Source organism: Danio rerio, chromosome 4, assembly GCF_049306965.1.
Source record: "Danio rerio strain Tuebingen ecotype United States chromosome 4, GRCz12tu, whole genome shotgun sequence".
Taxonomy (NCBI): Eukaryota; Metazoa; Chordata; class Actinopteri; order Cypriniformes; family Danionidae; genus Danio; species Danio rerio.
The window spans coordinates 17,408,325-17,431,380 of record NC_133179.1 but is presented as its reverse complement, the minus strand read 5'-3'; the positions used below and the strand labels follow the sequence as shown (position 1 = coordinate 17,431,380).

Genomic DNA, 23,056 nt, shown 5'->3' with positions numbered 1-23,056 from the left:
TAGAAACTGGAAGACAATGCAATTAAATACAAGCAAAACTTCGCAAAAACTAATTACAACCTACAAAATTTCAACTAAATATTTCCATTTTTTGCTTCTCTTTATTTTTCCTCTTTTTAAAAAAACTGTATTTAATATTTTTTATAACATATACATTTTGGTGTACTAATATAATATTGCATAGCTTCCTATTAAAAATATGAATTTAAAAGATAAATTTGTGAGGAGTGTACATATATATGCTGAGCACCGTATGTATGTGTATATATCAATTTTACATTTAGATGAACTCGATGCACTAAAATACAATGATGCCATTTTAATAGATGAAGAGTTTATTCATCTGAAATAATCTTCTAAAATGAACATCTGCAGTGTGCGGGTTTAGTAATTTCACCTTTATGGCAACAAATAAGTTATTTTCACTGTCTTAAATGTAAAATAACTAAAAAAAACTGGTGACTGAGGGACTAAAATGCTCATTTTTATAAGAAAATTTCAGATAGCCCTTCAGGTTTTTGCATCTGAACTCTTTAGATACAGTTTAATATAAGAAAATTATTATATACTTATAATAAGACGTTATATTGCATTTTTTTATATATAAGTGAACTTAAACTTAGTATATTTATTAATTATATAACCTGACTTTCTTTTTTTGTTTAAGTTTATTCATGGTTTATTTGTGGTTCTACGGGGTGGAAGTTTGGGAAGTATATGTTAGGATGAAAGATCTATTTAGATTATTCTGTACATTTTTGTACTTTGTGCTTAACTTAAAAAAAAAACAAAGTTCAAAAATATATTTATTTAAGTATTTAATATGTTGTTAATGTTGTTAACAAGTAAACAATGAAAGCAAATTATTTTTGTTAATTAAAATACATCTCTTATGTTAAATAGTAATAATAATAATTTTGTAATTCAAATTTAATTTATCTAAAACTTCTCATTTCATTTAGTCAAATGTGATGTACTAATATAGCTAAAGTTAAACTATATAATCATCTTCAAATAAATGTAATAAAAATGTACTTAACACACCACAAAATTACTAACAGCTGCACTCAATTTAAAATTAAAAACTAAAATCTGAAATAAAAGCTGGTTTAAAATGTTAACACAAACTACATTTGACAGTGACACTAAAATTGCCCTTATTATAAATCATGTTTTATTAAAATCTGAAAACGATGTGCTGTCATACTACATAATCTGCACTTGTCTTACATTATATTTATGAATTCTCTAAGCAGTTGTCACGTTAAAGCTGTTTTCACTCTTAAAAAAACAAGTGAAAATGTCCTGACGTGGTTGTTAGGGTCAACATTTGAAGTGGATCAAACCTTTTAATCACAGTTGTCCTAAAACAATTCAACAACACCCATTCTTTTTTGATCCACTTTAAATGTTGACTACCATAAGTGTAATCTGAAGTAATATGCAAACTGTGTAAATATAATAAATATATTGAAAAAATTATTAAAACAATTTACCTGTTGCTTAAAAAAAGCTTAATTTAATCTCATTAAATTACATTAGTATACACTTATATGATAAGTTTTACATACACTTACATGATATTCCTATATGTTCAGTCAACAGTGAAAGTGAAAACAACTAAAAAAGATTTATTTGCTTTGTTTTATTAACTGCATTCAATAAGTGTTAATAAAAATAACTTATGAGAGAAAATAAGAGAAAAGAAAACCTGTAAATTCTACTCCAGCACCACCTCCAGCTGAGAACAGTGTGGTGAAATACTGTCCTCTGTGTGTTTGTGCATGTGAGTGTGTGTTAATGTGTCTGTCTCGCTCTCCATTGTTGAAGTCCTCGTCTCATAAAGGTCGGTCTGAAATAGCATGCAGTGCTTCAGCAGGGTCATACGGGTTCATTAATGACCAGAGGAACGGCAGCTGCTGGAATATTCCATAAGAGAAGCAACATGAAGATACAGAGAAGTCAATGAAGAAAGCTGATAACATGTTTGACTTGCATATACTTTAGCTTTAGAAATCTTTACAACTTATCAGTGTTAATGCTTTGCCATCTCATATCCAGAGCTTGCTGTAGCCTGTGATTGGCCACTAGTTTGATGGGTGGAAGGTTCGTGCTCTGTGATTGGCTGATATGAGGTGAAAAATATCAATGATGGTGTTTGGATGCTAAATATGTTTATCAGCGATGGCAATAGATAAATATTGAGCTTAAAATTTCACAACTGGCTGCTGGTAACTAATTTAAGTCAAATGACAGGTCGTATTTTGTACTTTAGTGTTTGCTAAATGCCATTTTTAGACTTTAAAAAGGCTAAATGTAGAAAGACTGGCTGTTTTTTTTTTTCCTATAAATAGCATGTGAGTTATTAATGGTTGAAAATAGTTCTGTCATTTACTCACTTTCCACTTTTTCCATATTTTTTTCTTCTTATGAACCCAAAAGATTGATTTTGAGTGAAATGTAGTATTAATGCGTGCCTTTTGTAAAGCTACTTTGTAACAATAATTATTGTGAAAAACGCTATACAGATAAGCTTTAATCAAATGAAGTATTGATTTGAAGAAACCGGTAACCATTGACTTCCATTGATTTTTATGACTAAGGATGTCAGTGTTTACTGTTTTGCAACATTCTACAACAAATCCTTATGTGTGTTATCTACCAGTCATAAAATTAGCCGGTTCGTTGATTGATGCGATTAAAATAAGCTAAAAATAAATACTAAGAAAGCAGAAGAGATGGTATTTGGCCCAAAGTGTATAGGTGACCATCATCAAGTGGTTGTACATGACCATCCTATTACTCAATCAGAGACATATAAGTACTTGGGCATTCACATTGACAGTTCTTTTACATTGAAAACACACAAAGAGTGGGTTTGCTCCCATTTACACCAGAGATTGTATATTTTTTTTTACAGGTTACGTATTTTTGGAGTTAACAAGAAGCTTATGATGTTGTTTTATAAAGCTGTTCTTGAAAGCATTGTCAGGTATATCACATTGTGATTTGGAAACCTCTACAGTGTAAATCTAAGCTGATGCATCTCTTTAAGACAGGATGGAAGTTGTTGGGCACAATGAATATTTTAATCCTCAAGTTTAAAATGAGGATTGTGTCCTTTATCACGTGGAAAGGATTCTGAATGATCCAACTCATTTTTTGTTTTTACGTTGAACTGCTTCCCTCTGGTACACTCTCAGAAATAAAGGTTCGAGAGCTGTCACTAGGGTGTTACCTTTTCAAAAGGTACATATTTGTACTTAAAGGGTACATATTGGCACCTCAAAAGTATATATTAGTACCTAAAAATGTTATTGTTTGTTTTTATGGAATGTTTGAGCCATATGGTGAAGCCCATAACACATTTCCTGTCAAGGACAATAAAGTGTACTACTGCTAGCCTACTACTGATATCTTCTTTTGGGTTCAACCATGTGAAATCGCTAGAGGATGAGTAAATAGTAAATATTAATTCATTTTTTCATTGTGTGGAAAGCAAAAGACGAACATTCTGTTTGTGTATGGTGTTTGGAACGGCACGATGGTGAATAATTAGAGTTAAAAATCTTATAGTCTCATTTAAACTTGTTTTAGTGGCTTCACAGCAAATCTGGAGGGGCACAGATGCTTATGTAATACAAACAGACTATTACACAACCTTTACAGTGTCCCTTAATCCCTCCCGACACAAACACAGCTCCTCTTCCTCACTCTGGCTCTTTTCCCTGCTTATTCCTCCAGTTATCATATATATTACATCTTCACTGTTTGATGTATGTAGACAAACATTCTTGCTCTATAATCTTTTAGGCAAATAATGAGAGGATATTAATGCTGTTCAGATGTCTCGGACAATGAATAATCTTATTGGACGAGCCTATGGGAGGAACAGAGGCCTCATTGGTCCACATTTTTAGGATTTAAGGAAGTATTGTTTGTTAGGGAAAAGGCAGACTGTTGCTGAGGTGCCAATGCATAAACATCTATCTATCTATCAATCTATCTATCTATCTATCTATCTATCTATCTATCTATCTATCTATCTATCTGTCTATCTATCTATCTGTCTATCTATCTATCTGTCTGTGTCTGTCTGTCTATCCATCTATCTATCCGTCTATCTGTCTGTCTGTCTGTCTAATTAAATGTCTACATTTTATACAGCAAAATGTGAGGAACATTTGCTTGTGTTTGTTTGCATATTTTCTAGGTTTTCATAATGTAATGCCTGAGTTCATATGTATTCCAGCTACTGGATGTGTTTACTAGGCACAAAACCTTTGAAGGTGGTTGCGTAACACATACACAAACCAGTTCCACTTCCAACAACTCCATTGGGCAAAAACAACAACCCAAATAAAATAGATAGCTTTAGCCTATAGGTTTATGTTTGTCTGTGCATAGTGTTGATTGAGATACAACAGCTTGGCATGTATTATATCCCATCATTAGCAAAATATTGCGTTATTATGATTACGCATCTTAATAAGTAGCAAGGTCAATATATAGGAAGTCTTTTCATGATGACAATGAAATCCTTGACAGCCCTCAAGGGAAAAGTGGGCAGGGGGCTGTTCCAGAAAGCAGGTTATGTGACATACCCAGGTAAGTTTGAGAGTAAGTAGGTGGATAACCTCAACTTTGGTTCCAAAATCGGAGGTAACTTCTGGGTATGTTAAGTAGCCATAGCAACTTACTCTCTGAAGATAACCTGCTCCGGAGCAGGTTATGTTCAGAGAGTAAGTTGCAATGTTTCAGAGTTTGTCTGTTTCAGAGAGTTTACTGAGCATTGCGTGCTCTTTTGATGAGAATATTTATGGATGTGGACACACAGATACAAGTTTTTTCGTTGTGAGAGGGTTATAAGTGCATATTTTTTTCATAACAAAATTCATAATGTTAATGTATTTAACAAACCTTTTTGAAATCAAATGTGACAAACCGCGGGTCTGCGCTTACCATAAAAAACATTCAGTGCAGCTCTTTGTATTCGCGTCAGGGCATTTTAGGCAACTGTACAATGTGGCAGTATGACCACCTGTACAGTATGCCTGACACTGAACTGTTTTTTACACTTTTGTACAGTTCCTTGGTCATACATTACTGCGTATCATTACACAGATGACTCAGAGCACGGGAATAGCGTAGTGGACAGTGCGTTGATGAAGTACAATGGAGCGCACAACGGAGCAAGTTCGAAACTCACATACAGATCTTGTTTTTTTTTCTCTCCTTCTGCACCCTCACATTTTTCTGTATAATATTATAAGTGGCAGCTTTGTCTTTTGTAGGAAAATATATCTTTAATTTAAGATGTAGGAAGTCGTTCTTATATATACATTCACGCACACACACCTACATTTTTTAATATAATATTTTTTTCAGGGATTCTAAATGCTATTGTGTGCATTAATTGCAGCCGATTTTAAAGCTCCATCAGTCACTAAAGGAAACTGATGATATAAAATTTGTCCAAAGTATAAGTGTGCAGGTACAACTTAATTTTCTATCCTTAATCTTTTGGTGTTTCAACTATTAAACTCATAACTGCTTCCACTTACCAGCTTATCACACACTCCACCTCATCACTATGTTAAGGCTAAATGGCTGATTTTCAGGAAGTAATGATTCAAGTGTATAACACAAATATAGTAAAAAAAAAAAAAAAAACTATAAAGCAAATGTTGCTTAACACAATGTTTATTTTTATTATATTTGTATTATAAAATAGAATCATTACTGGGCACTACATTGTTACTTGCTGGAGGACAAAAGATACCCTTTTCTGCCTTATACGATGACACCCTACCTGCAGCCTGACCCAGAGTAAATCTCAGTGACCCAAGCAGACAAAACAGATTGAAGAGTGCTAAAAAATATATAATTAGTCAAAAAACTATGTTTAATCAAATAGTTTGGTCTGTTCATTTCTTCATTTCCTGAAATAAAATGAATGATTTTGTACACTGCTTTACACACGCACCTTTAAACATGTAACATATTTTTCATATACATTTCTCACCTTAAGTTGATGCTCATGTGACTTTATCTTTAAAGATGGACCTTATACAGCTACTTTAGAATTTAAATATGTAGATAAAAGATTTTGTGATCCAAGAGTAAAATTAAAATATGGAAAAATGCAGAAAATTCTGACACTGCTTGTTAGTTGAGGCAGAAGGAACTTCGTCTGCATGCAAAATAAAAAGAACTTAAAGCTATCTGACAACAATCACTTACAACAGTGACAGAGTGTGTGGTTTAAGTCAAAAACTCAACCACTGAAAAGCCTTTATTGTAGGACACAGCAGTTAGACAGGCCTCTTTCTATTAGCTGCATGTCAGAAAGAATATTCTGGAGTGTTAAATAAAGAGCTCCAGTAATTAAATATTACCTTTTATGATAATGTTTCTGTGTTTAATGACTTTGGACAGAGTTCTAGCTCCAGAAAGATTACAATTTCTATAAGCCTTATTAGTCAATACACATATTGTGGCCTTACAAAATTAATGGCAAGAAAAATAAATGCATGAATGGTTACACAACATACTCAAAAAGGATGTTAAAGAGTAGTTATATTTATCATTACAATAAAATGGAGGGTGGCATGTGTAATTTAATGAACTAGGCCTAAATTTTCCTATTATTTATTTTTTATTTTCTTATCTATTTCTTATTCTATATTTCTTTCCTTCGTTGAAGCAGATGAGTAATCTGTGTGTTTAAAACCTCCAGCTTCGCCTCTGTAAAGTGCGTTGCCCGTTTTTTCTCACCGTGACTTTCTATGGTGACTCGTGAATTCGGCGATCTACTGAAAATGCCTTCAGGTGTGTGGCGTGCACGCGCATTAACCCGCGGTTATCTTCAGAAGGTTGATTTAACTAACTCTTGTCACCTGTTTTGGAACCAACATACTCGCGGTAAGCAGGTTTTGGGTAAATCAACCGAGAGTTTAGGTTTTAGCAGATGGTAAGTTAACCCAGCTTTCTGGAATACCCCCCAGGTCTGTCGTTCTCAAATTCCTCATATCAGTAAGGGCATCGCATGTAGTTGTAGCAGTGGATCGTACGCAGTTTGCGTAGCGGCGCACGCTCAAATTCTGCTCGTCCACGCGTCACGCGACCACGCGCTCACTCTCACCGGTGCTCGGCGGCTCTCACTGCCCTTCCTGCAGCTAAGGACTTTCATTTAACATTCCTGCAACAAATGTATGTATATATTTGAATGGCTCTTTTATTGCTTTGCAGCTAAGTTAAATAAATATTCTTGATCTGCGTGTTTAACACGCAGCGCCGTCACGCTGCGATGCAAAACAAGTGTGGTTGACATTGAAGAGGAGAGCGCAAATCTGCGGTTTAATGATGTTTGCAACACTTCCGTGCGAGACATCCTGGATTTTAAAAACTACTGTTGTATTTAAACTGAAGTATTTATGAGCCAAAATATTCGATGAACGCCGTTTGTGTTTGGTGAACGCGTGATCATGGAGGAGTCGATTGTAAGCTGAACGTCAGTTTGGCCTTGTTTAGGATGATCTGATGTGGATGAAGGCCAAATTACGAATGTATGATTAACTCGAGACGCTTAAAATAAAACTAGATCGGTTATCATCATCATCATTAACTTACTTTACAATTTACCTGATTGTTTTTGGACGCGGTTGCTGCATCCCTATCGTCAAGGACGTCAAAAGGACGCTTGCGTCATAATAGGGTTTATGCATGCTGAAAGAAGTTTAAATATTTCCCTATTTATAGAGCTAGACTAATGCTAATTTATTGTGCACAGCTCTAACAAGCTTTCTATTAGTTCAGTCTGTCATTTAAAACAGTATATTCACCGTTTTGTCATTATGCTAGCATTTTATATCGAATTTAAATAGTTTAAACATTTAATAAGATGTGGATTTGATAATGAAATGGTTTAAATTTCTATTCAAACCATAAACTTACGTTCTAATATTTGTGCAATCTGTCCAGTCTAATTCAACATTAGATAACGACGTTATATATTGATATTTCAGATCAGTGTTTACATCTAATATTTCTAAGCTGTTTTAATTCATGTAAACTTCTATGGTAGTATTTTCACTATCTAGTTATCTGTAGTGGCTTTCAAAATATAAATGTATTTTTAAATAATTAAATGCATAATCTTATTTAAAATACATTATTTATTATTAATTTACAGATTTATTATTAATTTAGGTTTGGTCTAACCAAATAAGAGTTTACAATGCTTGATTTCATGAATGTGGTTGAGCAGTCTAGCCTCGAGTCCTGTTTAGGCTTTATGTAGTGTTTTTCACACCAATATCAGATAATAAAATGATAGACTCTCCATTAACTAAGTTAATTACGTTAGGTAGCAGATAAGGTTCACAGATAACGCCACATTACTGTGTGCTATACTGCCCAGGGAGCAGACCTTTTATGAGGACAATATCTAACATTTTCTAGATCATATCTAACGTCCAACGTAATCCACACCAGTCCACTGAGGATTAGTGTCACAGCGCAGCACTTTGTATGTGCAGCTCATAAGCCTTATCTGGGTTTGTCTAGTCGACTGTAATAAACTCAAATGATAAGAAATCTGACAAATATAAATGTTATTTTTACCTGCCATCTATAATTGTATTTATACTTTAGTTTGTTACTATTAAATGGTGTTTTTGCCTTTTGTGTTTCTCATTGACTAGAATGGATTTATGTTGCCTAATTTGTGCAGTGTGTTGAAACACTTGATCAGTTTGTCTAGATTAAGCAAGCGAGGGGCAGAGTCATGTGACTCCTGAAGCTAATTTCATTATCAAACGGACCTCTGTTGGAACCCAGGATGTGGATAGTTTTCCCATTATGGAGTAATGGTTTACACAGTGCAGATAACCTTATTACCTTGACCCAGCTTTGATGTTTGACCGTAACCACTTTAACCCACTTAAAGGGATAGTTCACCTAAAAATGAAATTTCTATCATAATTTGTTTACCTCTTCTTGTTTTATACCAGTTTGAGTTTCTTCTTGGGTTGAACAAACAAGAATAATGTGTTGGAAATTAGTTTGACAGCCACAGTATTTAGTTTTGTTTTTTTTTCTTTTGTTTTTTAATGGACGTCAGTTGCTTCTGGTTACTGATAATCTTCATCAACAGAAACATCATCTTGTGTTCAACACACACACAAAACAACTCAACCACTTGAGGGTGAATTCATTTAATTTTATGTGAACTATCATTTTAAAGTTTCCATCGCAGCCTTTTTCTTTTATTTATGGTTTATGGGTGGTATACTAAAGTCAAAGTTCACTTTATTGTAAATTCTAATTATAGAGAATTGAAAGTTATTTTCAGACCCTGTGTGCGTACAAATGAAACGCACTCTACAATATAAAATGTACAAATACTTTTAGTAAATCTAAGAGAGAGGTTACAAATAATTACGGTGTACAAATGAGGGCCGATGGAGTGAACGGAGTGCACATATTAATATTTCTCATTGTGAGCATGCTCTGTCCTATTCTTCCAGCGGGATCATGGCCTCAGTAATGCAGAAGCTGATCACTCCTCTGGCCAGCGGCCCTGCTGAGCCCCCCAGGAACAAGGTTACTATTGTTGGCGTGGGGCAGGTGGGCATGGCCTGTGCCGTCAGCGTACTGCTTCGGGTAAGAGACACTCAGTTATCCTGTTTATGCTTTAACTACGAGTTTTGATTGTATTTGTGCTTTAAAAATATTGGGTGTGTGAGAGACTGACATAATTAACACTCTTTTTGTGTTAACAATTTAAACACCACTTTGCTGAAGTTGTTTTTGTGCTGCAACATTAGCATGTTTGAGCCTGTTGTGCATCAATAAAATCACTAGTATTTGGCAGCAGGTCTTTGTCTTGAATGATTCACTGAATCATTCATACTACATATTCATTTAGAAATCAAACAAGGCACTGTTAGTTTACCAAGTTTGTCTAAACCTTACTAATTCAGGAACAAAACCCTGCTTGGTGGCTCTGAGACATGCACATGTCCTGCATTAGGTCTAAAATGCGACTCCACTCTTTTGAATAATACTGAAACTGAGTATCATTTGAAGTAATAGTTTTAAACTGGTTTTTTTTTTCCTCAATGTTGTAGGAACTTGCAGATGAACTGGCTCTGGTTGATGTTGTGGAGGACCGACTGAAGGGAGAGATGCTGGATCTGCAGCATGGCAGCCTTTTCCTCAAGACGCCCAAGATTGTGGCTGACAAGGGTGGGATGCACTTCCTTTTGATTGGATTGACTATTAAAAATGCTGACTTTTTATAGATAACCTTTTATTTTATTATTTATTTTGTACTTTTTTATATTATGATACATGGGTTTTAGATGATAGAAGCAACTTGTATTCAAAATAGAAGCAACTTTCAAACCAAGCAATTTATATAAACACTTTGGTATGGTTCACACAAAAATGAACTTTTAAAATGGGATTATTATTATTACCCTTTAGGCCCCTATTATTGTTCCCTTTTTGTATGTTTTTTTAATTTTCCCCCATGACCATTACAACCACCCTGTATGTTCAATTTCTTGCATAGGCTTATTTTGTTTAAGACCTCAGTGTATTTATCAGGATCCACTAGCAGCAATGGTGCAACTTGCATTTTCTGAATTACCAAGGACCTCAGTTTAAGCAAAAAAAAAATCACAGAATTCACAAGTAAATTAGCAGCAGATGCTCATTTTGGCATGAACGATTCTTTTTTTTTTTTTTTTTTTTTTTTTAGCCCATTTTGAAATCTGTATATTGAAATATTTTGCCTTCATCAAACAGTTCTATAATTCCTAGTCATGTGGGTTTTGAGTGGCTGTGATTTGATGTTTATTTTTTTTGGGTTGATAGACTACTCTGTGACCGCTAACTCTCGTATTGTGGTGGTGACGGCTGGAGTGCGTCAGCAGGAGGGTGAGAGCAGACTGAACCTGGTGCAGAGGAACGTCAACATTTTCAAGCACATCATCCCTCAGATTGTCAAATACAGTCCTGACTGCATTCTCGTCGTGGTGTCCAATCCAGGTGACCAAAGCACTTCAACCTTCGTCAACAAATTAGTTTATTCTAATAATTGATTCCTCAAATACCCTGGTGACATTCAATATAGTAGAATTGTGTTGTAATTCTAACATAACATTTGTGTTTATAAAAAATAAATAACATTTAAATGTAAATTATCTTATTTTTTATAAAATTTGCTTTTATAATCATTATTGTTTTATTATTATTATTATTTTGACACGTTCAGTGGACGTTCTGACCTATGTGACCTGGAAGTTGAGTGGCCTGCCAAAGCACCGTGTCATTGGCAGTGGGACCAACCTGGACTCCGCCCGCTTCCGCTACATCATGGCAGAGAAGCTGGGCATCCACGCCAGCAGCTTCAATGGATACATTCTGGGAGAACACGGAGACACCAGCGGTGAGTCAAGAGGAGGAAAATTAACCAGAGAGAGGGGCTGAAGAGCTGCTAAAAAGAATATTAACATGGACACACAATGTTAATCCGACTCTAATTTAGTTAGTCATCTATATTTATGTTTTTGTTCTTGCAATTCAATTTTTTTTTGTTTGTTTAATAGTTCCCGTATGGAGTGGTGCAAATGTGGCTGGTGTCAGCCTGCAGAAACTCAATCCTGACATCGGCACAGATAAAGATGCTGAAAACTGGAAGGAAGCTCACAAGATGGTTGTGGACAGGTAAGAAACATTCTGTAGTGTGTATGTGCTCCTAACCTGCAGTTGGGATTATACATTTCATAAATGGTTTCATTGAAAGCAGTGCTTTTGAGCAGGTGAATAGCTATAGTTTTCCTATAATTCAATTTAATTTTATGTACAGTTGAAGACATTTATTAGCCCTCCTGTGAAATTAATTCTTAATGCTGTTTTTACTCCTATTTTTCTTCTTGAGGAAATGTTTTTTTTTCCCCTTTTGGGCTGGAATTTAAAAAACAATAATTAAAAACCAGTCGACATTAGTTCCCTTTAATTTTTCTATTTGCTACAGAACAAACTGTTGACCAATGACTATCCTAGCTAAGACCTGAAATTTATGCTGAACGCTAGTATTTTGCTAAATAAGTAGTAAAATGTAATGCACTGTCTTCAAGGCAAAGACAAAAAAAAAAAAAGTATTTGTTATACAGCACCTGGCAAACGTTCCTACTCAAAATGGTTCAATCTGTCAAACTCCAAAATAATATAATGCAATGATTCTCTAAACTATTTTGAAGTTTCAAAAATGTTGTTTAGTTTAAACGGAATATGACTGTGAATAATGATAGCAATTACAAACTTCTCTTAGTGCCTATGAAGTGATCAAGCTGAAGGGATACACCAACTGGGCCATCGGCCTCAGTGTGGCTGACCTGACAGAGACCCTGGTGAAGAACCTGAACAGAGTCCACCCCGTGTCCACTATGGTGAAGGTAAGCTGAATTTACCACGCTTCCATATCCTCGCACCTCACTGAATCGATAACCTCCTCTTCAATCTGACCACCAAGTTACTCCAAAATGTCAGCATTGCTCTAGCAATCTAACTATCACACATACTTTTTCAATGCCCTGTTTTGAATGTTATCAGATAATGATTTTTATCTGGGGAAACATTAAAATGAGTTGTTTTTAAATGTGAATCCATCAAAATTAAATCTTGACAACTCTCAAATTGTCCAGTACCTCCTTTTGAACATAAAAGCAACGCCTTGCTTCTAAGTTAATGACTAATGGCAAAGAGAATGGGATCCACACGCTAGAAACAAACTCTGTGAAATTAGCTCTAATGTTGGTTAAAAGAACCTGTTCAATTTGTCACTTCAGGATAAGTTTTTAATACTTCAAGATCCTCCCCAATGCTACATTTGTAATGACACTAAATAATGACAATCAATAATGTTCTAATAGATTGTGTTGGCTTTAATTCTGAGCGATTTTCATTTAATATTTTGTTGGTTTTGTATTTATTTTAATTATTTTTAATAGGCACCAATAATCCAAATGGTGTTGGAGTTTTTAGACAAAATAAATTGTAAAATGTTAATATAATTTATATATTTTATAATAGTGGTATACCTTATCTCCGCATGAAAATAGCCATAAAAGCTGGCATGGTGTCAAACAAGCATAAGTAAATTAACAGTTTTTATTTTCTCATTTAATGTATTTTACAATTGTTTGTCTTACTGTAATAACCTTTTTTATTATAGAGAAGTGTTTGTTTTTTGCAAGGGAATATCCAAAAATGATTCAACTCCATTGCTGACCTTCTTGTCTGTTTGTTCTACAGGGCATGTATGGCATCAACGAGGAGGTTTACCTGAGTTTGCCCTGTGTGCTGAACAGCAGCGGTGTGGGCAGCGTCATTAACATGACCCTGACCGATGGAGAAATCGGCCAGCTGAAGAGCAGCGCAGACACTCTCTGGGGCATCCAGAAAGACCTGAAAGACCTGTAGATCAGTCATGGGCACCCACTTTTCCTTTCCATAACTCCATTCACACTCCTTCACTATCTTTGCACACACTCTGAAATCGGCTCTGTCATTTCTTCTCACTTGCTTTTGGATATGTTTGCTTTGAAGTGTTTTTTTTCCAGTGGTGTTTTAAAGTAGGCATTGTAATCAAAAATGTGGAATGTTCCTTCTTGTAAAGCGAATGATCAAAGGGAGCATCTTTGAACTTGTGTGGGCAATGAAGAAAGAAGCAACACCTCTCTTATGTCTGGACATAATTTAGCAAGATCATTAGGGGACGTTCTTGTGTCTTTGTGTTTAAGTCAAGAGGAGAAGAAACTGAAGTGTGGTCCATACAAATGTATTCATTCTTCTGAATCGTGCTGTAAGTGTTGGTCATGTTGATGAGGGTGTGTGTAAGATGAAATTTAATAAACTAATGAACCAGTTCAAATCTCTTCAGTTTTGATTTTTTTTTCTTTCTTTTTTCCCGGGTAGTGACAATTTGAACCATGTGGTAAAAGCCTTTAATTAAATTAGGCTTAAATGTAAAATGAATGCTTTATTTTGAACAATAGTTGGACTAGTTAGTTGACTCACTATATGTTATGGCCAGAAAAATTATATTACATCCGGTTAGAATAAAGTTTCAACCTTAGTATTTATTGTAATTACACTCATGTATAGATGGATAAATTATACAGTAATTTTATTTATATATATATATATATATATATATATATATATATATATATATATATATATATATATATATTATTATTATTATTTTTTTTTTTTTGCAGTAATTCAACATTGCAAATTAAATGCAAATTGTTCTGTTTAATTAAAATAAAAATCACAATTTCTTAAACTGGTGAAATGCTCATTCCTGAACTAATTTTGTTAGTCAAATGTTTAAAACCGCTTGACTAGCATACACGTTACTATTAAAATAAGTGTGTGAATAATGGAAAACTTGATTGTGGAGTGGGGGGCAATTGCAAGTTAACTTAAATGTAAAATGTAAATTATTTCTAAACATTTCAGATATTCCTTTCTTTTTCTTAACGAAGTATTGCCATGTACATAACACTTTTTTCATTGGTTTATTCTTGATGTTGATTTCTTTCGTTTTTGCATTAAAACATTGGCATTGTGTTGTCAAAAAAGAAAAATAAGTCAAATATAAACGTCTGAAAACATGGTACTTTTTTATTAATGACAATATAGTTATAGATTTATTCTATGAATTACATGTCTTCCAATTTTTAAAATATAAACTTTGTAATTTTGTGTATTTTGTCCCGTTTAACAAACCCACAAACTTTCAACAATAAGTTAATAAAGCCATCAAACAATATAAAACGTTTATTGCACAAATAGGCTACAATAACTCAATAAAACAAAGTGCGCTTTCTAATTCCATAAAAGCATAATAACCGGCAAAGTGTGCCTGAATCGTAATTACCCCAAGTTTTCAACCAAGAAAATCGCATCCTTCTGACGAAAACTTGAATTTCACGACGTTTCTAATTGCTTTCTCAGGTAAAGCATCATTGGCAGCAGGTGCTTGTGTTTGAGTCTGTCAGAGTCGCTGGTTGTCGCTTCGTTTCTCTTTCCGAATCGCAGCCCAAACGGATTGTAGTTGAATTTACTGCGTGCTAGTCGATGTTTGCAGGATATTTGACTCGTTTCGTCTTTTTCCTGGATGAAAAAGCAAAGACTTGCGTCGTCAGAAGCGCTGGGCTCCTCAAACTGCCTTCGCTCCATTGACAGAAAACGCGGTTTGGGGTCTATAAAGTAAGATAATCCTCTCATTTAACGAGTTTTATTAAAAAATTATTTTAATTACAAAGCATCACCTTACCTGGCATAGGCTCTGGTGTGTCCATGTCAGTGAGTATTGCTCTCATAGCTGTAGACTGACTGACCATTGCAGACATGAAGAGAATCAGCGCCCTGGTATTCATATTGCTGAATTGTAGAGCTTATATGAAGCACAACTGAGCTCTCTTCAGTGAACAAAACCCATTCTCTGCTGTCCTCCTTCAATATAAAGCAGGCTTGGTGACATCCACTGACCTTATTTTACATGGATGACTGTCCGTGGCGAATAGGACCTCCCTGTATGCCTCATTCAGAGCATTTAACTGGTAAAATGTTACATTTTGTTCTTGGAAATCCTGCAGTAAATTGTACACTGCAATTATTCAAATAGGTTTTGCTGCAGAACCCACCAAAAGCACATTATGTTTGTTTTTTCATACACATCACACATTAATTTCAGCTTTCTCTCATTCTGTGACAGAGAAAAACATGATATGAAAGTAAAATCAGGGGCTTGCTGCCCGACAACATGAATTAAGTCAGCCGTAATGGTGTACAATCATGGTAATTTTTTCAGCAGTTGTTTGTAGGGAAATGCAGTAAACCTTCAGTGTCATCTTGCCTTCAGCATGGTAATAAGATCATGACTGGACATCATAAGTAAAATGTTCCTGGCGGACGAGACAGCACTGCAGCATCAGCGTACATGGTGCGAGCACAAATTATGTAAAAGTGAAATGTTTTTGGATGATGACAGTGGAGGACTGATATAAACCTTTTATACTCTTAGCCTCCAACCTTCTAAATGTACATTTATCAAAATTATCCAAAAAAAATGATTGATAATGAGTTTTAAGTAATAATGACTTATGTCTTAATGTTTATAGATTAAACGCTATAAATTATTTTTAGTGCACATTTCTTCTTTGATATGTCCAATGGTGGAAAGATTACTGAAAAATCATACTTAAGTAAAAGTTTCATTAATTGCCAAAAAAAAATGTTGTGCAATTAGAGTAAAAGTATCTTGTAAATATTACTCAAAGTATGAGTAAAAAGTAGCCCTTTCAAAAGTACTTAAGAGTAGTGAGTATTATGCTGTAAACAGCTGATGAGTTTACTTGTAGTTTGTGGATGTGTGTAAACGTAACATTCTGTACTGCATTTATTTAATGCCCAGCAGGCACACATTGTCATAAGTTGTTAATATTAGGTTAGATTTAGGTTGTGATGTCGGGTGACCAAAATTCAACGTTATTTTGATGTCTAATTATGATGCCAAATGACGTTGACATTTTAGGTTGTGTTAGAAAGTGACCAAAATCCAACATCTTAAACCAACGTCATATTGATGTCAGATATTGACATTTATTCGGTATGGCAATCAAAATCCAATGTCTGATAGACGTCATAGTGGTAACGTCCACACAACACCGAGATGTAACATCATTAGACGTTGATATTTGGTTGACTTTTAGGTTGGACATGGATGTATTGGCTTGACACTGGGTTCTGGCATCAACCTGATTTTTAATTTCTAAACAAAATGCAATGTCCACACGTCATTGGGGTACAACATCAATCTGAGGTCATCTTGAAGTCTTGTGCCTGCTGGATGTTTAAGTCCTTTTTGGTCTTCATACAGTAAACCTTCATCATCTTTTAATCAGTGACATGCATATAAACAGTCTCTGGGTCAATGCCTGTAATGATTTTGAACATCGTGGATACTTTTAATTCTTCCAAACAGTTTGCAGCAATTATAAATTGCAAGTGTCTTAAGGTTGTTTATTATGATGTGATTTACTTTCTATGTCTGATTTGATTGGACAGGAATCAGTCAGGACTGATTTTTCTAATCCCCATTGACAGGAAAAAATAAAGTAGTGACTGCAGGTTGAAGGAAAGTAGTGGAGTAAAAGTAGCGATACTGCACTAAAATGTGCTCAAGAGACAGGAAAAGTACACATTTTTAAAACTACCTAGTAAATTACAATTCCTGATAAAAAGTATTTGTAATTGAGTATTGAGTATTTGTAATTTGTTGCTTTACACCACTGAAAATCAGGGGCGCAACTGCACATTTACTGATGGGTATGCGGCTTCAACTTTTGCGCGCCCCCCTTCAATCCAACTATATTTTATAACAGGCAAGTGATAAAATGTGGAAAATATTTCCATCAATAAATTAAAGATATTTTTTCATAAAGATATCAATATGCTTAAAAAAATACAGTTTCGCAGTTCTGAACACAACTGAAATAGTATGAAGTAGTAAAAGGTATAATTACATTTAACATGTTAAGTCGCAAAGAAATGCATCTCATACCACCCCAAATTTCTTCTCAATTTAATTTTCCCTCACTAAATGATTATATACCTTGACACCTTGACTAGCCTTGCTTTTGGACTTTTTGTACTACATTTGTCAAAACAAAATGATAGACATGGGAGTCCTAAAGGGCAAAAGAACATTGCAATTTCTTCTCACATGCATACTGTGAGAAGTGTAAGGTCTGTCTTTGCAAGAACAATTGACTGAAACAACTAAAAGTTAAATAAAAAAGACTGTCAAATGTTTAGTGTAAAAAAAAAAAAAACAGAAACAAACAAATGTTCTATTTAATTGAAATGTTATAACTTTGTTTGTAGCTAAAATTAAAATAGTTTTGACCTAAGAAGTTACCAAAAGGCCTGATGAATTAATATGATACATAATAAATTCATAAAAACATGTATATGGTATGAAAAATTATTTTTTAATTTAATAAAATACAATATTATACGCATATAAAATGCTAAATAAACATTTTTAACAAATATATATATATATATATAAAAAGCTGTGTTCTTTTAACCCAATTTCAATTCAAACATGGACAAACAAATGGGTTAAATTTTCAATTAAATTTGTTGTCTGTCTTTCTGTCATCAACTCTATTTTGGAATTTCAATTTTCTCAGATTTACCTACCTTGTGCTTTCTTCGCAATATAATGGTTTTACATTAATTGATCTCCTTTATTTCTACATAGACCCTAGACTTTTCAGTAGGAAGTGCATTTTATCCATAAAATTACATAACAAATGTTGTCGTTCAGCAGCTAAACGTTAAACAGTCAAAGACGTGCGTCATAACTCCTGTGTTTACTTTTTACCCTTCATCTTTGATATTTTTACAGAAGATCGGATGATGGATGCATAATGTCCACGCATTCCAAACACATTGAAATATCCCATTTGTGACCCAGAATCATAATGAATGTATCAAAAGAGAAATGAACAGTAATGGCTATACTGTATGTGCGTGTGCACGTGCCCTCCCGGTCAGAGGGGTTTGTGCAAAGAGGCCAAAAACCTCACCTTGATATCTGTGGACTTCAGACTGCCAATCACTGTGCACATGCTTTTTTTTGCCTTTTTTTTTTACTTCGCTAAAGGTTAGAGGAAAAAACAACTCTCAGTGTCTCCAGGACCTCCAGGCGCTATAGTAGAAACACAAAATTGAGTATTTTTAGGGTCTGTTTAGATGGTTTAAGGTTTCTTTAATTATAAATCCACCCAATAATTTGCAATTCCAGTTGAAGGATAAAACCGCTTCTTAAGAGTTTGTGCGATGCGACTATCCAGATCTTTGTCAATAACATCATTAAGTGGACTTCCACTGTTTGAAGAGGAAAGTCTACCTGTTGAAGATCTCCTGCTCTTTGAGGTTGCGTGGGAAGTCACCAATAAAGGTAAGAATTTATAATACTGTTGGTAGGCTTTCAGTGAGCACTTTTTTATTTTGCAGTTTCATTTTGATTGTGCATAATTTCCAGTAATATAATTTTGCTTAAGAAAAAAAAGTTTGGTAGCATTTAAAGAGGTGGTTCACCCAAAAATATAAATTCAGTCACTATTTTTACTCTACCTCCACTTGTCACAAACATTTTTTAATTTCTTTCTTTTCAAAGAAGCTCAGACTCCAAAAGGCTTGGAACCACTTGAGGTTTTAGGTGAACTATCCCTTTAAGATTGGCAAAATTTTGAAAGAAAGCCTGTTCAAAGCAAAGCTGCATTTATTTAACAAATAAAGTGTATTGTAAAATATTTTTCAGATTTAAAATCATTTTCTACATGAATATATTTTGAATATAATTTATTTCTGTGATTTAAAGTTTTCTGTGTGATTACTTCAGTTTTTAATGTCACGTTAACTTCAGAAATATGTTTGATATATTTATTTGTTGATATATTATGATAAATAATTAATGGTGGTCAGTAATTAGTTATATGTCTTAATATTTTCTTTCATTTTGCCTCTTAATCAAGTATTCTTTGTGCAGAATGTTCTTTTATTTGAAATAAAATTTTGCACCAGTATAAATATCTTAACTGTTACTTGATTAATTAGTTCTTGATCAATAAAAAATGGCATGACTCTTTAATTGGTAGATAAGAAAATCATCATAAATATGTAGCAGCAGTTATTTTCAACATTGATAAAAATAGTAAGAAATGGCATATGATTTCTGAAGGATCATATCACTGAAGACTGTAATGATGCTGAACATTCAATTGAATAAAGTGTGTCTTAATATACATAAATTCACATAGAATAATTTTACTTACAAATGTTTTTCACTCTTTGTTTTTTATTGTAGTTTCATATAATTATAAAAGCAGCCTAGCTGAGCAGACATCTTTCAACAAAAACAAATCTGTTTGCTAAATGTTGCTGTATGAAATCTGTATTTGCTTTAAGACAAAATTGCTAGATAGAGTAGGCTTTACCAACCTAAATTAATAAGCCATTTTGTACTATTAATGTTAATTTTACTTCCACGAAATAATTTGTAGATGTCCTATAAAAGTACCATGTAATTTAATCTGTTAATGACATTTTAAGAGGGGGAATAAACAAGCAGACATTTTTTCTGACAAGTGCGTCCAAAACAATCCATTAGAATTATAATTATGTTATTGACACCTTAAAATTAGTAATTCATCTGTCGTTTTTATTTGCTTAGCCATTTACCAAGCATGCTTTTTAAATTTATTGCATAATCTTAGCAAGAAAGTAGTTGCATGTTTTTTCCCTTGAAAATGCTTTTGACCTCAAGACTGTTCACCTTAGTCAGAAGGCCTGAAAATAGTTCAACGACAGAGCTGCTTTTTTTCAGTAAAATGCATATTCTATCATATCAGCAGGGCTGTAAAGCAGGTTAAACATTAAGCTCCAAATCAATAACAATTTCAGACCTAAATATATTTTGTTGAGTATCAGAACACACCAGATTATGCGTGTTCGCATGTATTCAATGAGTTGAAAATTGCTTTTGAAACTATACAAACTTTAATGAGCATTCTTATTTGTTAATGGGTAAAAGTTTAGATGTTCTGTTTTGGTGTTCACATGCAATCAAATTTCCGACTGTAATTTTATATACATGCATAAATCCAATCCTCTGCTTTTTTAAAGAAACCTTAATCACGAACAAAATGCCAAAATATAAGTAACTAATGTTATATTGTCATTCATCATATAGTACTCTATTTGACTCACAGTACACTAAAAATGAAACTCTAAAAGGGCTGTTGAATGCATGATTCCTATTGGCCGATGAACATTCTAGGGTATGCGTTTATTTTCAGATAAATACACAGCTCTCGTAGTTCCAGACAGGTCTTGACCACATTACAACATTTCCATACCATACGATTTCAGTTCATTTACAACCTGCAACTGTCAAAATGCAAATTAATACAAAACTGAAGCCTTAGGATGAGATGCATAAGTCTTTGGAGATGCATCAGACTTCAGCAGTTTGGGCCAAACCTGACAAACATCTTCAAATGCAACATTTAAACAGTGTGATAACCATAGGGGAATTATTGACTCCAGTCTGTTGAATTATTAGAAAATAATGTATGAGTGTGCATTAGTTTTCCGATAATTCAGCAGATCATTTCCAGTTATTCCTTACTTATTCAGACCTGTCCATTTTAAAATAAAGGTTTATAAACTGGTGATTTCATTGTTTGTTTTAAAAGATGAAAAACTGATAAATGGGTTTAAATGACAGTCATTTCTTCTAAATTGACTATTTATTTGTAAATTATACCGGTGATCATACTAAATATTATTATATTTTGAACTAACTTCAAAATCATTATAAAAAATGATAAGATTTGTGCTCAGAAAAAGATTTAATTGCAGAAAATACATTGTAACGTACAAAAAATTGTCTCATGCTTGCTTTAATGTTTAAAAATAGCCTAGTTTGGGGATCAATTACACTGTTAACCAATGTGACTTTTGCCTCAAACAAACAACTAATTTGCTTATAAATAGTTGATATAATGTTAGGTGTGGACAGGATTAAATAATCTGAAATCTGGACATGAAAACATTCTAATAATATTCTGCTTAAAAGCAAGAAGATAATACTATGGTGTTCCCGTTTTTCATTTATGTACTCTATTCTTTATTCCCTCCACATGTGCAGTGGGAGGAATTTACACTGTTATCCAGACAAAAGCAAAGATCACTGTGGACGAATGGGGTGAAAACTACTTCATGATGGGACCTTACTATGAACACAACTTCAAGACTCAGGTGGAGAAATGTGAACCTCCAAACCAAGCCATCAGAGCTGCCATGGACTCCCTGATCAACAACGGCTGCCAGGTATATCCTGCATACAGTCCTATCAGGAGGGGAAATTAGAAAAAAAAAGTAAAAAAAAACTGTTCTAGCTTTTGACACAGAGGATGTTTCAAAAATGGTATCAATGCTAGATGTAAATGAAAGCTTTTGGGTGGTTTCAGTTGAGCATCTTAAAGGTTTTTCCTTAATTTGGCCACCAGATGATGCTAAAGAATCACTTTGGAGAGGAAAGGATTACAATTTTTGGAGGATTTATCTTTTTATCTACAGCTCTAGAGGCAGATTTGTTTCATTTTCGTAATTTTACAAATATATATATTAAATATATATATTTTGTATATAGCAACAGATTTTTTTTGTTTTAGTGCTGGTGGGCAGTGTGGTTATATACAAAAATATTTTAATGGATAGAAATTGTATATTAATAGATGAATAAGAAGTATAAATGTAGATGTATGTTTTGACTGATTAAAAAAATCCTATTAAATTCAGTATTTATTTAAAATAAATTTGGCTGTGCATTTGTGCCATTTCCTTAATTTTTAATTAGTTTATTGTTTTTACAGTTTGAAATATTTGTAGTTATTGATTATTGATTATTTTAATTGTGAATTCCTTCTCATTTAGAAAATAAGACATGTTTGGGTTTTAAACAGTTTATTATTTCATTATTTAACCTCTGCATACATTTTAACATTATTTCACCCATGTTTTAAAAATAGCTTTTGTTAATTAAGATAGATAGTAATCATTGTGTTTTTTTTTTTTTTTTAGATTTTTTTAATATGTACTTATAGTTTGAAATTACTTTTATTTTAAATAGTTTATCAACATAATTGGTTTTAGATAGTTTACTATTTCACCCACCCATGCATACATCATAACATTTTTTCTCCCTTATTTTTTCCTTTTTTTAATAGTTGCCACTTTTTTGCATTAAATATGCTTTCTAGTAATATCAAAAAAAAAAGTATTGTTTCTGGTTTTAGTTTTACCCATAATAAGCCTGATTTTAATTTAGCAAGTTTAAATAGGGGAGATATCTACATTTAATTTACATAATGTTGCCTGAGTGACAGTATATTGG

At 33.5% G+C, this 23,056-nt stretch overlaps 3 protein-coding genes across 5 annotated transcripts in view; 2 read left to right on the top strand and 1 right to left on the bottom strand.

Moving 5' to 3' along the window:
* Positions 1-7,144: 7,144 nt before the first annotated feature.
* Positions 7,145-13,938, top strand: ldhba (lactate dehydrogenase Ba). The gene is given in 8 exon segments (NM_131247.1): positions 7,145-7,212; positions 9,531-9,666; positions 10,134-10,251; positions 10,885-11,058; positions 11,285-11,458; positions 11,619-11,736; positions 12,344-12,467; positions 13,327-13,938. Coding segments are annotated over 7 exon segments (1,005 nt in total). The 5' UTR covers positions 7,145-7,212; positions 9,531-9,537; the 3' UTR covers positions 13,495-13,938.
* Positions 13,939-14,844: 906 nt separating this feature from the next.
* Positions 14,845-15,485, bottom strand: kiss2 (kisspeptin 2). Its single transcript, NM_001142585.1, has 2 exons — positions 15,359-15,485; positions 14,845-15,284 (listed from the first exon to the last, which is right to left on the bottom strand). Exons 1-2 carry the CDS (start codon positions 15,459-15,461, stop codon positions 15,010-15,012), a joined length of 378 nt encoding a protein of 125 aa, NP_001136057.1. The 5' UTR covers positions 15,462-15,485; the 3' UTR covers positions 14,845-15,009.
* Positions 15,005-23,056, top strand: part of gys2 (glycogen synthase 2) — a 28,050-nt gene continuing 19,998 nt past the window's right edge. The window contains exons 1-4 of one of the 3 annotated variants that reach the window (XM_073945651.1): positions 15,005-15,291; positions 15,551-15,644; positions 18,899-19,054; positions 21,809-21,990. In XM_073945651.1, coding sequence (XP_073801752.1) covers positions 18,934-19,054; positions 21,809-21,990 — 303 coding nt within the window. In that variant the 5' untranslated portion in view covers positions 15,005-15,291; positions 15,551-15,644; positions 18,899-18,933. 3 annotated transcript variants of the gene reach the window in all.